Here is a 16,458-nt window from a genome sequence, read left to right as displayed (position 1 = left end):
CGAGTGCCCATAGCTACGCCTCTGGTTTGGAGGAAGTGGGAGGAGTCAAAGGAGAAGTTGTTAAGGGTAAGAACCAGCTCTGCTAGGCGGAGGAGAGTGTTAGTAGATGGGGATTGGCTGGTTCTATGGTCGAGGAAGAAACGGAGTGCTTCGAGACCATCGTTGTGGGGTATGGAAGTGTAGAGTAACTGGACATCCATGGTAAAGATGAGGGAGGGGGGGCCTGGAAAACGGAAGTTATTGAGGAGATGGAGAGCGTGTGAGGTGTCTTGGACGTAGGTGGGGAGGGATTTGACCAGGGGGGATAGGATGGAGTCGAGGTAGGTGGAAATAAGTTCGGTGAGACATGAGCAGGCAGAGACAATGGGTCTGCCGGGACAGTTCTGTTTATGGATTTTAGGTAGGAGATAAAATCGGGCCGTGCGGGGCTGGGGAACTATAAGTTTGGAGGCATTAGAGGGTAGATCGCCGGAGATGGTGAGGTCCGTGATGGTGCTGATGATTAAGGTCTGGTGTTTGTCGGTGGGGGTCATGGTCCAGGGATAAGTAGGAAGAGGTGTCTGAGAGTTGACGTCTTGCCTTGGTCCGGTAGAGGTCAGCACGCCAGACTACCACAGCACCTCCCTTGTCAGCGGGTTTGATGACTAAGTCAGGGTTGTTGCCGAGTGGAGGGCTGCACGTTCAGGAGGGGAGAGGTTAGAGTTAGTCAGGGGAGTGGAGAATTTGAGGCGGTTAATGTCACGCCGGCAGTTGGAGATGAAAAGTTCTAGTGAGGGTAGTTGGCCAACTGGGAGGGGGGGGGGTCCAAGAGGAGGGGGGTCATCATTGGGGGGTGAGGACTCCTTCCCATGGAAAAAGGCTCGGAGGCGGAGGCAACGGAAGAAGAGCACCTCGTCATGGCGGACCCGGAACTTGTTGATGTGGGGGCGGAGGGGAACAAAGGTGAGGCCTCTGCTGAGGACATTTGTCAATGTGGCTTTCATGCAGGACTGTTACTTACCCGCACCAAGCATACCTGGGATAATACAATGAATTAGTATCATACTCAAATGTGACCTTTCCCGAGTGTTAACAGGAGAGGGAAAGTGAACATTTAAAATATTAACTGTAATTAAGATTTAAGAGAGCCAAGAGTGATGTATTCAAGGCAGAGCTAGATTTAGCTCTTGGGGCTAATGGAATCAAGGGATATGGGGGAAAGGCAGGAACAGGGTACTGATTTTGGATGATGAGCCATGATCATATTGGCTGTGCTGGCTCAAAGGGCCGAATGGCCCACTCCTGCACCTATTGTTTACGTTTCTGTGTTTATTCTGTGCAGTGGATTAAAACCAGAACGATGACGTTCCTATTTGCTGCCGCTGTGCAGGCACATTAAATGCAACATCAACAAAAATAATGAGACAATAAATTATCAGTTATTCCAAGTAAATTGAAACATGATATTGCAAAAAAACCTAAGTGCACAGTAAGTACAAAGCAAGTGATCTGCCAATATGTGTGCATTTAGCAAAACTGTAGCAATATGATGCATTTTTAAGGTTGGTCATTAAAATATGATGTGTATTTGTTCATCTGCCACTCATGGGTGATGGAAATCAGTACGAATTTCCACCTCAGCTACGGGACGCTATTTAAAACCAAATTCAGTTTTTTTCCTCTCTCACCTAAAAGCAGAGTAGGTAAAATAAATTTAAGCTGATGCAGAAAAGAAAGAGGAGACATAGTGTAGGAGCCATTTGTGTTTATTAGCTATTTTAGCATATTATATTATTTTGTATCCTGTTGTATTATTTTTGGACACTTGGGGGTTGTCATGAGTACTAGGCTTACATATATGGTCATAATGGACATATATGGACTGGGAGGAACCAAAGGAGTTAGAATATGAGAATAATTCAGCCAGCACTGATGTAAGTCAAGTCAACTTTATTTGTCACATACACATACAAGATGTGGCAACGCCTGCGGATTGTGCTAAAACTACAAACAGAATAGATTTTTTTTTTTTTTTTAAAGACACAACACCAAAAATAAATTAATACAGTAAATTATTCCCTGGTGATATGAGAGTTAACAGTCCTGATGGCCTGTGGGAAGAAACTCCGTCTCATCCTCTCTGTTTTCACAGTGTGACAGCGGAGGCGTTTGCCTGACCGTAGCAGCTGGAACAGTCCGTTGCTGGGGTGGTAGGGGTCCCCCATAATGTTGCTGGCTCTGGATCTGCACCTCCTGATGTATAAGTCCTGAAGGGGGCGAGTGTAGTTCCCATAGTGCGTTCAGCCGAACGCACTACTCTCCGCAGAGCCTTCCTGTCCTGGGCAGAGCTGTTCCCAAACCAGATTGAGATGTTGCTGGACAAGATGCTTTCTACAGCCCCAGAGTAGAAGCACTGAAGGATCCTCAGAGAAACTCTGAATTTCCTCAGCTGTCTGAGGTGGTAAAGGCGCTGCCTTGCCTTACTCACCAGTGTGGCAATGTGTGTTGTCCATGTCAGATCCTCTGTGATGTGGGCTCCCAGGTATTTAAAGCTGCTCACCCTATCCACAGTAATCCCATTTATCTCCAGTGGCGTGTACGTCCTTGGATGTTGAGCCCTTCTAAAGTCTACAATCAGCTCCTTAGGTTTTGTGACATTCAAGAGGAGACTGCTGTCCTGACACCAGAGTGCCAGATCAGCCACCTCCTTCCGGTAGGCCTTCTCATCGTTATCGGAGATCAGGCCCACCACCACAGTGTCATCAGCAAACTTGATGATGGAGTTGGAGCTGAACGTAGCCACACAGTCATGTGTGTAAAGGGAGTACAGTAGGGGGCTAAGGACGCAACCCTGGGGGGATCCTGTGTTCAGGGTGAGGGGGTTAGAAGTATGTCTCCCCATCTTGCCCACTTGGGGCTTGGCAGTGAGAAAGTCCAGGACCCAGGCACACAGGGGAGTGTTAAGCCCCAGTTTCAGCAGCTTCTCAGCCAGTCTGGTGGGGACTATGGTATTGGAAGCTGAACTAAAATCAATGAACAGCAACCTCACATAGCCCCCCCTTCTGGCTGTCAAGATGAGAGAGAGCGGTGTGCAGAACCTGGGAGACCGCATCATCCATGGATCTGTTTGGACGGTATGTGAACTGCAGCGGGTCCATATTGCAAGGGAGGAAGGCACAGATGTGGTTCTTGATCAGCCTCTCGAAGCATTTCATGACAACCGAGGTGAGGGCCACCGGTCGGTAGTCATTCAAACAAGCTGGAGAGGCATTCTTTGGCACTGGTACGATGATGAATCTTTTGAAGCATGCAGAGACCACGGACTTGGCCAAGGAGAGGTTGAATATTGTGGTGAGCACTGGAGCAAGCTGAGTAGCTCAAGACTTTAGTACTCGCCCAGATATACCATCTGTATATACCTACAGCTTTCCTTGTGTTCACACGCGTCAGAGCCCGCCTCACGTCGTGCTCGGACACCGAGAATGTGTGCACATCCCCAGCGGTGGATCCCCCTCCAGCCTCGCTAGCCAGCGCGCTGGCAGTGTTGTTTTTAGACGGCGAGCTAGGGGTAATGTTGCCCGTCTCAAATCGTGCGTAGAAGGAGTTCAAGTCATCAGCTAGGGAGGTGCCGGCACTTCCGGTTGAGGGGGGGCTGCACCGGTAGTTAGTTATAGTCCGCAGCCCCTGCCAAAGGCGTCTGGTGTCCTGCTGCTCCATCTGCGACTATCGTGTCCCCATATCTCCTTTTTGCGTCCTTCACCATCCTTCACAGTCGCTAGGACTCTAACTTGTAGTTATCCATATTGCCGGATGCCAGGCCAGAGTTGTAAGCAGCGGTGCGAGCATTCAAAGCAGCGCGAATAGACCTGTCCACCCAGGGTTTTTGATTAGATACTAACCCTTACAATATATATAATCACATGGATAAACAAGGCCTGATTAGAAACAGTCAACATGGATTTGTGCCTGGAAGGTCATGTTTGACTAATCTTCTTGAATTTTTTGAAGAGGTTACCAGAGAAATTGATAAGGGCAAGGCTGTGGATGTTGTCTATATGGACTTCAGTAAGGCATTTGACAAGGTTCCACATGGAAGGTTGATTAAGAAGGTTAAATCGTTGGGTATTAATAGTGAGGTTGCAAGATGGATTCAACAATGGCTGAATGGGAGGTACCAGAGGGTAATGGTTGACAACTGTATGTCAGGTTGGAGGCCAGTGTCTAGTGGAGCACCCCAAGGATCTGTGTTGGGTCCACTGTTGTTTGTCATTTACATTAATGATCTGGATGATGGTGTGGCAAATTGGATTAGTAAGTATGCAGATGATACTAAGATAGGTGGTGTAGTTAATAATGAAGTAGATTTTCAAAGTCTACAGAGAGACTTGGGCTTTTTGGAAGGGTGGGCTGAAAGATGGCAGATGGAGTTTAATGCTGATGAGTGTGAGGTGCTGCATTTTGGTAGGACAAATCAAAATAGGACGTACAGGGTAAATGGTAGGGAATTGAGGAATGCAGTGGAACAGAGGGATCTGGGAATAACTGTGCATTGTTCCCTGAAGGTGGAATCTCATGTGGATAGGGTGGTGAAGAAGGCGTTTGGTATGCTTGCCTTTATAAATCAGAGCATCGAATATAGAAGTTGGGATGTAATGTTGAAATTGTACAGGGCATTGGTGAGGCCGAATCTGGAGTATGGTGTGCAGTTCTGGTCGCCAAATTATAGGAAGGATGTCGACAAAATGGAGAGGGTACAGAGGAGATTTACTAGAATGTTGCCTGGGTTTCAGCACTTAAGCTACAGAGAGAGGTTGAACAGGTTGGGTCTTTATTCTTTGGAGCGTAGAAGGTTGAGGGGGGACTTGATAGAGGTTTTTTAAATTTTAAGAGGGACGGACAGAGTTGACGTGGGTAGGCTTTTCCCTTTGAGAGTGGGGAAGATTCCAACAAGGGAACATAACTTCAGAATTAAGGGACAAAAGTTTAGGGGTAACATGAGGGGTAACTTCTTTACTCAGAGGGTGGTGGCTGTGTGGAATGAGCTTCCGGTGGAAGTGGTGGAGGCAGGCTCGATTTTATTATTTAAGAGTAAATTGGATAGGTATATGGATGGGAGGGGATTGGAGGGTTATGGTCTGAGAGCAGGTAGATGAGACTAGGTCAGAGAAAGTGGTCGGCGTGGACTGGTAGGGCCGAACGGGCCTGTTTCCATGCTGTAATTGTTATATATGTTATTGTGGCGGCTCCCAAGGGTCGGGCCATACTACTACCGACCCCTCGGCACGGGAATGGACCAGTCCCGGGAGGCGGTCCTGGACTCAGGTATATAAGGGCAAGGTTTGGGCGCCAAGCCATTCCGGCAGACTAGACCCGTCTGAGACCCACGAACCAATAAATATACCTTCCCAAAATACCTGGCTCCTTGCCTTTATCAACACGCTACATTGGTGACCTCGACGGTCCATTCATTAGGATGGACAGGAAAACAGAATCCGACCGCCCGTCCGGCTCGCAGGCCGACCAGGCCCCAGCTGTAGACGCGGTAGCCATCAAGCTCCCGACCTTCTGGACCACCCGGGCTCGCATTTGGTTTTACCAAGCGGAGGCCCAGTTCCAGCTGCGGGGCAACATAACGGATGACACCCGGTTTTTCCACCTGGTGGGAGCCCTTGACCAGGACGCGGCCGAAGAGGTAACGGAGTTCCTCCAGGACCCACCGGCCGACGGTAAATATGAAGCCCTTAAGGAGCTGCTGCTCCAAACCTACGGGCTAACCCGAATGGAGCGGGCCGAAAGGCTCCTCCACATGCCGGGCCTCGGTGACCGGCGCCCATCTAGCCTCCTGAAGGAGATGGTCGCGCTGCTCGACGGGCACAAACCGTGCCTGATGTTTGAATATACGTACCTGCACCTGCTGCCGGCCGACATTCGCCTGCAGCTCACCGACGCCTCCTTTGAAGACACCCGGGCCCTCGGCAGGCGCGCGGACGCGCTGTGGGCGGCGCGCCGTGATGACGTCAGCGCGCTAAACGTCACTCGAGAAGCGCCCGATTTTCTCCGGTCGGGCGGGGGAGCTGTGGAAGGAGTGACAGCTACGTCCCGGAGGCCTGCGAGATCGCCCCCGGTGGCCATTGCGGGTCGTGCACCTGCAGTCCCACATCAGCAGGCTCCAGCCAGCACCAGCAAGAGGTACTGGTGTTATTACCACCAGCGCTGGGGTGCGGCAGCCCGACAATGCCGCCAGCCGTGCACATTTCCGGGAAACGCCGGGGCCGGCTACCAATAGTCCCTGCGGTGGCCGGCCAGATTCACCGCCTCTTCGCCTGGGATCGGCGCTCCGGGAGCCGCTTCCTCGTGGATACCGGGGCGGAGCTGAGCGTCCTGCCCCCTTCGCCGCTGGACATTCGTTCTGGGAAGCGGGGGCCCATCCTCACCGCGGCAAATGGGAGCATTATCCAGACATATGGCGTCCGCACGGTCCACATCGTTTTCGGCGCCAGTCATTTTACGTGGCTGTTTACGATCGCCGACGTCTCCCAGCCGCTGCTCGGGGCCGACTTTCTGCGGGCTCATTCTCTCCTCGTGGACGTCAGGCAGCAGCGCTTGGTCCACTCCGCCACGATGGAGCCCATCGCGTTGCGGCTGAATGACCCCATTATACGCCCGCTGTCGTCCGTGGACTCCCATTTCGCTCGGGTGCTGGCGGACTTTCCGGATATTATGGCCCCGCAATTCCGGTCATCGACCCCCAAGCATGGGGTGTACCATTACATCACAACTACCGGCCCACCCCTCCACGCACGAGCACGCCGACTCCCGCCTGAGAAACTACGCCTGGCACGACAGGAGTTCCGTACGATGGAGTCCTTGGGGATCGTCCGCCCTTCCAACAGCCCATGGGCATCTCCACTCCACATGGTCCCCAAGGCAAACGGGGGCTGGAGGCCGTGCGGGGATTATCGGCGGCTGAACGTCGCTACCGCCGAGGACCGATACCCCGTGCCCCACATCCAGGACTTCAACGCCCATTTGGCTGGGGCCACGATATTTTCAAAGGTGGATCTGGTGCGAGGTTACAACCAGATCCCGGTCCACCCGGAGGATGTACCCAAGACGGCAATCATCACGCCGTTCGGACTCTACGAGTTCGTACGGATGCCGTTCGGCCTCAAGAACGCCGCGCAGTCATTCCAACGATTAATGAACGGCGTTTGTCGCGGGTTGGATTTCCTGTTCGTCTACCTCGACGACATCTTGGTAGCCAGCCGCTCGCGGCAGGAGCACTGTGCCCACCTCCGGCAGCTTTTCCAGCGGCTCAGCGAACACGGGTTGGCCATAAACCTCGCCAAGTGCCGCTTTGGCGTGGCCACAATCGACTTTCTCGGCCACCGTGTGTCCTCGCAAGGAGCGGTTCCCCTGCCGGACAAAGTAGACGCCATCCGCCGGTTTCCCCGTCCGTCCTCGGTGCGTGGCCTGCAGGAGTTCGTCGGCATGGTGGCATTTTATCACCGGTTCCTGCCATCCGCGGCCCACATCATGCGGCCGCTATACGAGCTGCTGGCAGGCAAGCGTAAGACCGTCGTGTGGACCAACGAGGCCGTAACAGCCTTTGACGGCGCGAAGGAGGCCCTGGCTCGGGCTGTGCTGCTTGTTCACCCACGGGAGGATGCCCCGACAGCCCTTACGGTGGACGCCTCAGAGTTGGCCGTTGGTGGCGTACTGGAGCAACTCACGGACGGGGGTTGGCGCCCCCTGGCCTTCTTCAGCCGGCACCTCGACAACGCCCAGAAGAAGTACAGCGCTTTCGACCGCGAGCTCCTCGCCCTGTACCTGGCCGTTCGTCACTTCCGCTATTTTCTGGAGGGCCGCCCGTTCACCGCTTACACGGACCACAAGCCGCTCACTTTCGCCCTGGCAAAGGTCTCCGACCCATGGTCCGCCCGACAGCAGCGCCAGTTGGCCTACATTTCAGAATTTACCACCTCCATCCGCTTTATCGAGGGGAAGGAAAACCGGGTGGCCGACGCATTGTCTCGCCCCGCCATCAATGCCGTGTTAGAAGTGGCACCCGGCATTGATTATTCTGCCCTGGCGGAGGCCCAACTAACGGACGGGGAGATGCCCGCCTACCGGACTGCCATCTCTGGCCTCCGCCTTGAGGATGTTCCCCTCGGCCCCGGAGCGACGACGATACTTTGCGATGTGTCGGCAGGTCAGCCGCGCCCCATCGTCCCGGCCGCGTGGCGCAGGAGGGTTTTCGACATGGTCCACGGGCTGGCTCACCCATCCATCCGGACAACGATCTCGTTGGTAGCTGCGCGGTTCATGTGGCATGGTCTGCGCAAGCAGGTTGGCCAATGGGCCCGCACCTGCATTCCGTGCCAGACGTCAAAAATTCAACGCCACGTCCGGGCGCCACTCCAAGGGATCGGTCTACCCTGCCGCCGTTTCGACCACCTGCACGTGGACATTGTGGGCCCGCTCCCGCCGTCCCGGGGCATCACCCACCTCTTCACGGTGGTGGACCGCTTCACGCGGTGGCCGGAGGCCATACCACTGGCTGATACGTCGACAGCCACATGCGCTCGTGCGTTGGCCGCGCACTGGATTGCTCGCTTTGGTGTGCCGGTGGTCATCTCATCGGACCGGGGGCCACAGTTCACCTCCGAGCTGTGGTCGGCCATGGCCCACCTGTTGGGCGTGCGGCTGCACCACACCACGGCCTATCACCCGCAGGCAAACGGCTTGGTGGAGAGGTTCCACCGGCAGCTGAAGGCAGCGCTGAAGGCGCGACTCGCCGGCCCCGACTGGATGGACGAGCTACCATGGGTTTTGCTGGGCATCCGGACTGCCCCCAAGGAAGACCTGGCTTCATCCTCAGCGGAGCTCGTCTACGGGTCTCCGCTCACGGTGCCCGGGGAGTTCGTGCCCTCGTTGCCGGGGCGAGAGGAACCACCCTCATCCACCCTACATCGCCTCCGAGAGCGAGTTGGAAAGCTCGCACCCGTGCCGACGTCCCACCATGGGACATTCCGCCCTTACGTGCCATCGGCCCTCCAGGACTGCGCCTTTGTGTTCCTGCGCCGTGACGCCCACCAGGCGCCACTCCAGAGGCCGTATGAAGGCCCGTACCGGGTGCTGGAGCACGGGCAGACCACCTTTGTTTTGGACATGGGGGGCCGGCCGGAGGCCGTGTCAATTGACCGCCTGAAGCCGGCCCACTTAGACATCGACCAACCGGTGCGGGTGGCCCAGCCTCGCCCACGAGGTCGCCCCCCTTTGCGGGTCCCACCGCCTGTCTCTCCAACTGTGCCTCCGCCGGCCCCTCTGTCGACCGATTACCGTACGCGGTCCGGTCGGGTTGTGCGACCACCAGTGCGTTTCGTGCCTCCGGATCTGGGGGGGGGTACTGTGGCGGCTCCCAAGGGTCGGGCCATACTACTACCGACCCCTCGGCACGGGAATGGACCAGTCCCGGGAGGCGGTCCTGGACTCAGGTATATAAGGGCAAGGTTTGGGCGCCAAGCCATTCCGGCAGACTAGACCCGTCTGAGACCCACGAACCAATAAATATACCTTCCCAAAATACCTGGCTCCTTGCCTTTATCAACACGCTACATTATATATATATATGTTATATATGGGGACGATGTTATCGGCTATTGTTGCAATGAAGTCCGTAACTGCTTCCGCGAACTCACTGACGTCTCTGGAACTTGCTTGGAACATATTCCAGTCGACATCGCTCAGTGCATCTTGCAGCATGGCCTCTGAATGGTCAGACCACCGCTTTACGTCCCTCGTCACTGCCGTTTCCCGTACTATCCGTTGTTTATACTCCGGCAGCAGGAAAATGGCAGCGTGGTCAGATTTTCCAAAAGGAGGGAGAGAAACGGCCTTATAGCCTTTCCCGAACAGCATGTAGCAGTCCAAAGTTCTATCCCCCCGGTGACACACGTGATGTGTTGACAGAAGTTAGGCATGACCTTTTTGAGATTTGTCCCATTAACATCTCTAGCCACCACCACAGCCGCATCAGGGTTCTTGTTTTGGTGTCGACACAACACATCGTGCAGGGCCGATTGTGCCACGTCGGTGTCCGCAGGCGGTGGAATATAGACGGCTGTGATGATCACTGAGCTGAAGTCCCGGGGAAGGTAAAATGGACGGCATGAGATAGTCAGATGCTCCAGGTCCAGCGAGCAGGAACGAGAAAGCGTCTTAATATTCCTAGGGTTGCACCAGTTATTGTTGGTCATGAAGCAAACTCCTCCACCATTGGATTTCTCGGATTCTTCCGTTCTGTCCGCACGGAAAACAGTGAAGGACTCAGTTGGGCAGATCACCTGATTCGGCACCAGCGGGGTCAGCCGTGTCTCGGTCAGACAGAAGATGTTGCAGTCTTTTATGTCCTGCTGGAATCCGATCCTCGCCCTGAGGTCATCCAGCTTGTTCTCCAGGGACTGGACGTTCGCCAGCAGGATGCTGGGCAGAGGTGGACGTAAGGCTTGGGCTCTCAGCCTATTCCGAATCCCCCCCGCTTTCCTCGATGTTTTCTCCGACTTTTTCTCGGAGCCGCGCTCCCATTGCTGTTGCTGCGGCGCACTCTTTTGATCTCTGTCGGCCACGCTGGATCGGTGAGTACAGTGTCTAATAAGTCTTCGGTTACGCTAAAGTTTAGTTTTACGAGAGTTTTCCGGTCGTACGTTATTAGTGCTAGTGTGTTAGTACTTAAAAATAAATTTTAAATGAACATACAAGTTAAAAAAACGCAGTCTCCGCGGAGCTACCATGTAATGCTTCAGTCACGTTAAGAGCCTGCTAAGACATAAGGTTTTAGCAAGTCAATAACAGGATACGAAGGAGCGACGGTGAGATATTAAGTTCACAGAAGTTATACGACGGGAGATATACTAATCTGTTTGTATTGCTACTTCAATAAACGATTAACTAAACTGAAACGTCGTGAAGATTTCTGTTGTTGTTTTGCGTCAAGAAATATCGCTCTATTCCTTCGTCAAAGGTAAGATTAAGGACTTTATTAGGAAGGACTAAAGTTGCCACTAAATATAGAAAATAGGTGCAGGATGAGGCCATTCAGCCCTTCGAGTCAGCCCTTCGATTCATTGTGATCATGGCTAATCATCCACAATCAGTAAACCCGTGCCTGTTTTCTCCCCAACCCCCTTGATTCCGCTAGCCACAAGAGCTCTATCTAACTCTCTTTTAAATTCATCCAGTGAATTGGCCTCTAATTTGTGAATCCCACAAATTCATAACTCTGGGTGAAAACGTTTTTTCTCATCTCAGTTTTAAATGGCCTCCCCTTTATTCTTGGACGGTGGCCCTTGGTTCTGGACTCCCCCAATATTGGGGACATTTTCCCTGCATCTAACTTGTCCAGTCCTTTTATAATTTTATAGGTTTCTATAAAATCCCCTCTCATCCTAAATTCCAGTGAGTACAAGCCCAGTCTTTCTAATCTATCCTCATATGACAGTCCCGCCATCCCGGGGATTAACCTCGTGAACCTACGCTGCACTCCCTCAATAGCAAGGATGCCCTTCCTCAAATTAAGAGACCAAAACGGCACACAATACTCCAGATGTGGTCTCACCAGGGCCCTGTACAACTGCAGAAGGACCTCTTTACTCCTACACTCAAATCCTCTCGTTATGAAGGCCAACATGCCATGATTGAGACCCTGATCAACTCAGTGGTTGAGTATTTCCTCCCAATCAAGGTCTGATCAATCTGAAGAAGGGTCTCGACCCGAAACGTCACCCATTCCTTCTCTCCAGAAATGCTGCCTATCCCACTGAGTTAGTCCAGCATTTTGTGTCTATCTTCGATTTATACCAGCATCTACATTTCCTCCCTACCCAATCAAGGTCTGCAGACTTAGCAGAGTTAACTATAGTTCGGGCTATTTTGTTTGCATCTATAGGTTCTTGATAAATAATCAGTAGAGAAGCCTTCCAGAGTTAACTGGCTAGCATTGCAAGTATGACCGAAGTTAGATATAATTCAAGTACTAAAGATGCATTAATCTTAACGCTTACCTTAAGTTAACTCAATGTACATCATACAGCTTCAAAAGGTATATCACAACTTACCCGAACAGGTTTAAATAGGATGAACTCTGTATTTTTATTGTACAAATACAAGGACAGACTTCTCAAAGTCACAGGAAGCTTGCCTTTAATTGTTTTGTATGTGGAAGCCACCAAATCATTGATTTTTGCTGAAAATTCATGGAAAAGAAACAGAATTGTTAGTATTTATTTTATGTAAAGTATCTCCACTTTAAACACTAAACTATGTACAAGAGTTTGTTAAGGTAGCTATTGCACAAATTCTTTTTTGACTGACTTTCACAAAATTCTTCATCTCACTGATCCACTCATACTGCTCTAAACCACAATCATCATTTGCATCCGATCCACCCACTGTGGTACATTAATGCCCACACCACAAGGTTCTGATGTGATTCATTACAACGCACCAGGAGATGATCTGAGGATTTGATACAGTACTTCACATATGAACATTAGTTCTTTCTAAGTGTGTGTGGATTCAACAAACAATGGAGGTGGAGTCCCTTCACAATCCTGAAACGCATAGACATTTTAAAAGGACTACCTTGCTAAACATCATTTCATATAGGAAATAAAGATACAGATGCTCCCCGACTAACGATGCTGCGACTTACGATATATCGACTTTACAATGGTGCAAACGCTGGGCAACAGCAGTGACCCATAGCTCGCTTCCGGCCACGTGATCAGGTGTATTAAATGCATTTCAACATACCATATTTCCGGTTTGCGATGGGTTTATTGGAACGTAACTCAGGGGGTATGGGGAGAAGGCAGGAACGGGGTACTGATTGAGAATGATCAGCCATGATCACATTGAATGGTGGTGCTGGCTCGAAGGGCCGAATGGCCTACTCCTGCACCTATTGTCTATTGTAACCCCATTGTAAGTTGAGGAGCACCTGTAATCTTATTAAAACTTGGCAATAAACATTACTTAATATATCAAAGTAATAATAATCTGAAATAGAAATGGAAACAGCTGTACATAGAGCGGAAGAATGAAATCAAACATGCCTGGCTGTGCCCAGGGCTGTTGAGCGAGGCTGTATTTCGGCCCTCCCTGATGACCCATGGCTTTTAATGCTGATACCTACACAAGAGAAATTCAGTATCATCATTGAATGAGAATGGCACAAAACAAATTGTTTGTATTACGATTACTACTCCCATTATGTTTTAAAATGTGTCAAAAATCTAACTGAAAAGTAGTCCATGTACAAGGTAAATTGCTTGCAAGATAGTGAAATCATAGAATGGTCGTGGCCTTTAGACCCAATAAATTCAGACTGGTTCTTTGCAGCAGTTAGTATTTTAACTTTAAATGAATTCCAATATTCAATTTTAAAAGTTTTAAGTAATTCTTTAAATTATTTAACTCTGCCATAATAGCTTTTAAATCTTCCTCTAGTTCTGGACTCCTCTACTCTGGGGAAGAAGAATATGACCATTCGCCCCATCTATCCCTCTTGTGATTTTGTACACATCCATGGTCACCTTCAGCCTCTTATGCTCCAGGAAAAAAGTCTTGGGCTATCCAGCCTCCCCTTGTGACTCAAGCTTGACTACATCCATCAGCATAAGTGACTCCTTGGTCCAGAGGCAAATAGGGAAGGACAATTAATGCTGACCATGTCAATGATGTTCGCATCCCATGAAGGGTTAAATTAAAAAAATTCAAGTGGCTTTGAAATCCTTTGACAACAGGGTGGCAGGACCTTGGTGATATCCTGCTAAAGGGCAGCCTGCATCTGGGAGACTGCTCTGCCTCGTAGGATCCTGGGTTCCAAGGATCTGCTCGTTCACCTCCCCTCTGGGAAAGAAAGTCCACAATATGGGACTGAACAATACAGTCCAATAAAACACATCATAAAAAGTGCACTGGAACTCCGGGGAACACTGTCTCATGTTTGAGAAACAACATTGTCTAGATCTTCTCTGATTCTGTCCTTAAGGCAATTTCCTGCCCTCTGAAGAAGGGTCTCGACTTGAAATGTCACCCACTCCATCTCTCCAGAGATGCTGCCCTGAGTTACTCCAGCTTTTTGTGTTTATCTTTAGTTTAAACCAGCATCTGCAATTCCTTTCTACACATCTTTTTTTCCTTGCCAACATTACACGTGCAGGTGCAGTGCTGTAATTAGATGAGTCAACCAGTGCACTAGAAGCTTGAATGAACAAAATAGGAATGAAGGATGTGGGACTGGAGTGCACTGCAAGAGTCAAGTCAGAGTCACAAAGCACGGAAACAGGTCCTTCGGCCCAACTTGTCCATGTCAACCAATTGCCTGTGTTTGGCCCATGTCCCCCAAAACCTTTCCTATCCATGTGCATGTTCAATTATCCTTTAAATGTTATTACACCCGCCTCAACTATTATCTCGGACAGCTCGTTCCATATACTCACTACCCTCTGTGTGAAAGTTGCCTCTCCATTTCCGAATACATCTTTCCCCTCTCACCTTAAACCTACAGTGCCCTCCATAATGTTTGGGACAAAGAGCCATCATTTATTTGCCACTGTGCTCCACAATTTGAGATTTGTAATAGAAAAAAAATCACATGTGGTTTAAAGTGCACATTGTCAGATTTTAATAAAGGCTATTTTTATACATTTTGGTTTCACCATGTAGAAATTACAGCAGTGTTTATACATAGTCCCCCCATTTCAGGGCACCATAATGTTTGGGGCATGGCAATGAAAGTAGTCGTGTTTAGTATTTTGTTGCATATCCTTTGCATGCAATGACTGCTTGAAGACTGCGGTTCATGGGCATCACCAGTTGCTGGGTGTCTTCTCTGGTGATGCTCTGTCAGGCCTGTATTACAGCCATCTTTAGCTTATGCTTGTTTTGGGGGCTGGTCCCCTTAAGTTTTCTCTTCAGCATATAAAAGGCATGCTCAATTGGCTTCAGATCGGGTGATTGACTTGGCCACTCAAGAATTTACCATTTTTTAGCTTTGAAAAACTCCTTTGTTGCTTTAACAGTAATTTGGGATCATTCTCTTGCTGTAGAATGAACCGCCGCCCAATGCGTTTTGAGATATTTGTTTGAACTTGAGCAGATAGGATGTGTCTTTCCACTTCAGAATTCATTATGCTACTACCATCAGCAGTTGTATCATCAATGAAGATAAGTGAGCCGCTTCCATCAGCAGCCATACATGCCCAGGCCATTACACCCCCACCACCATGTTTCACAGATAAGGTGGTATGCTTTGGATCTTGGGCAGTTCCTTCTCTCCTCCATACTTTGCACTTGCCATCACTCTAATGTAAGTTAATCTTCGTCTCATCTGTCCGCAGGACCTTTTTCCAGAACTGTGATTGTTCTTTTAAGTACTTCTGAGTAAACTGTAACCTGGCCATCTTATTTTTGCAGCTAACCAGTGGTTTGCATCTTGCAGTGTAGCCTCTGTATTTCTGTTCATGAAATATTCTGCGGACAGTGGTAATTGACAAATCCACACTTGACTCTTGAAGAGTGTTTCTGATCTGTCGGATAGGTGACTGGGGATTTTTCTTTATTATAGAGAGAATTCTTCTGTCATCAGCTGTGGAGGTCTTCCTTGGCCTGCCAGTCCCTTTGCGATTAGTAAGCTCACCAGTACTCTCTTTCTTCTTAATGATGTTCCAAACAATTGATTTTGGTAAGCCTAAGGTTTGGCTAATGTCTTCAACAGTTTTATTCTTGTTTCTCAGACTCATAATGGCTTCTATGACTTTCGTTGGCACAACTTTAATCCTCATGTTGATAAACAGCAATAAAAGTTTCCAAAGGTGATGGAAAGACTGGAGGAAAGACTAGGTGCTGAGAGCACACTTATACCTGCATGAAGGAGGCAATTAAACACACCTGAGCCTGTGAAGCCATGTGTCCCAAACATTATAGTACCCTGAAATGGGGGGGGGGGGACTATGTATAAACACAGCTGTAATCTCTACATGGTGAAATCAAAATGTATAAAAATGGCCTTTATTAAAATCTGACAATGTGCACTTTAACCACATGGGATTTTTTTCTATTACAAATCTGAAATTGTAGAGTAATGGGGCAAATAAATAAATGATGACCTTTGACCCAAACATTATGGAGGGCACTGTTTACCCTATAGTTATTGATTCCCCAACCCTGGAAAAAGGACTTTGTGCATTTGCCCTATCTATTCCTCTCATGATTTTATACATCTCCATATGATCATCCTTCAGCCTCCTGAGATCAAATGAATAAAGTCCTAGCCTGCCTAACCTCCTTCTGTAGCACGGTCCCTCATGTCCTGTCAACATCCTCATCAATCTTCTAGGTTCTCTTTCCATTTTAGTGACATCTATCCTATAACAAGATGACCAAAACTGAACAAACGTCCAAGTTAGGCCTCTT

The 16,458-nt window shown here is 49.7% G+C and overlaps 1 protein-coding gene across 3 annotated transcripts in view; it reads right to left on the bottom strand.

Annotated features, from left to right (window-relative positions):
* cog3 (component of oligomeric golgi complex 3) overlaps window positions 1-16,458 on the bottom strand; it is a 53,807-nt gene that overhangs the window by 7,292 nt on the left and 30,057 nt on the right. For all 3 annotated transcript variants that reach the window (XR_013547912.1, XR_013547913.1, XM_078409386.1), the window contains exons 20-21: window positions 13,095-13,170; window positions 12,096-12,223 (exon numbers count right to left, since the gene is read on the bottom strand). Coding sequence is in view for 1 of the 3 variants with exons in the window: in XM_078409386.1 (XP_078265512.1) it covers window positions 12,096-12,223; window positions 13,095-13,170 (204 nt within the window). In the remaining 2 variants the exon portion in view is untranslated. The remainder of the gene's footprint in view (window positions 1-12,095; window positions 12,224-13,094; window positions 13,171-16,458) is intronic.

The sequence above is a fragment of the Rhinoraja longicauda genome, chromosome 12 (assembly GCF_053455715.1).
Source record: "Rhinoraja longicauda isolate Sanriku21f chromosome 12, sRhiLon1.1, whole genome shotgun sequence".
Classification (NCBI taxonomy): Eukaryota; Metazoa; Chordata; class Chondrichthyes; order Rajiformes; family Arhynchobatidae; genus Rhinoraja; species Rhinoraja longicauda.
This window is presented reverse-complemented; position numbering and strand designations above follow the sequence as displayed.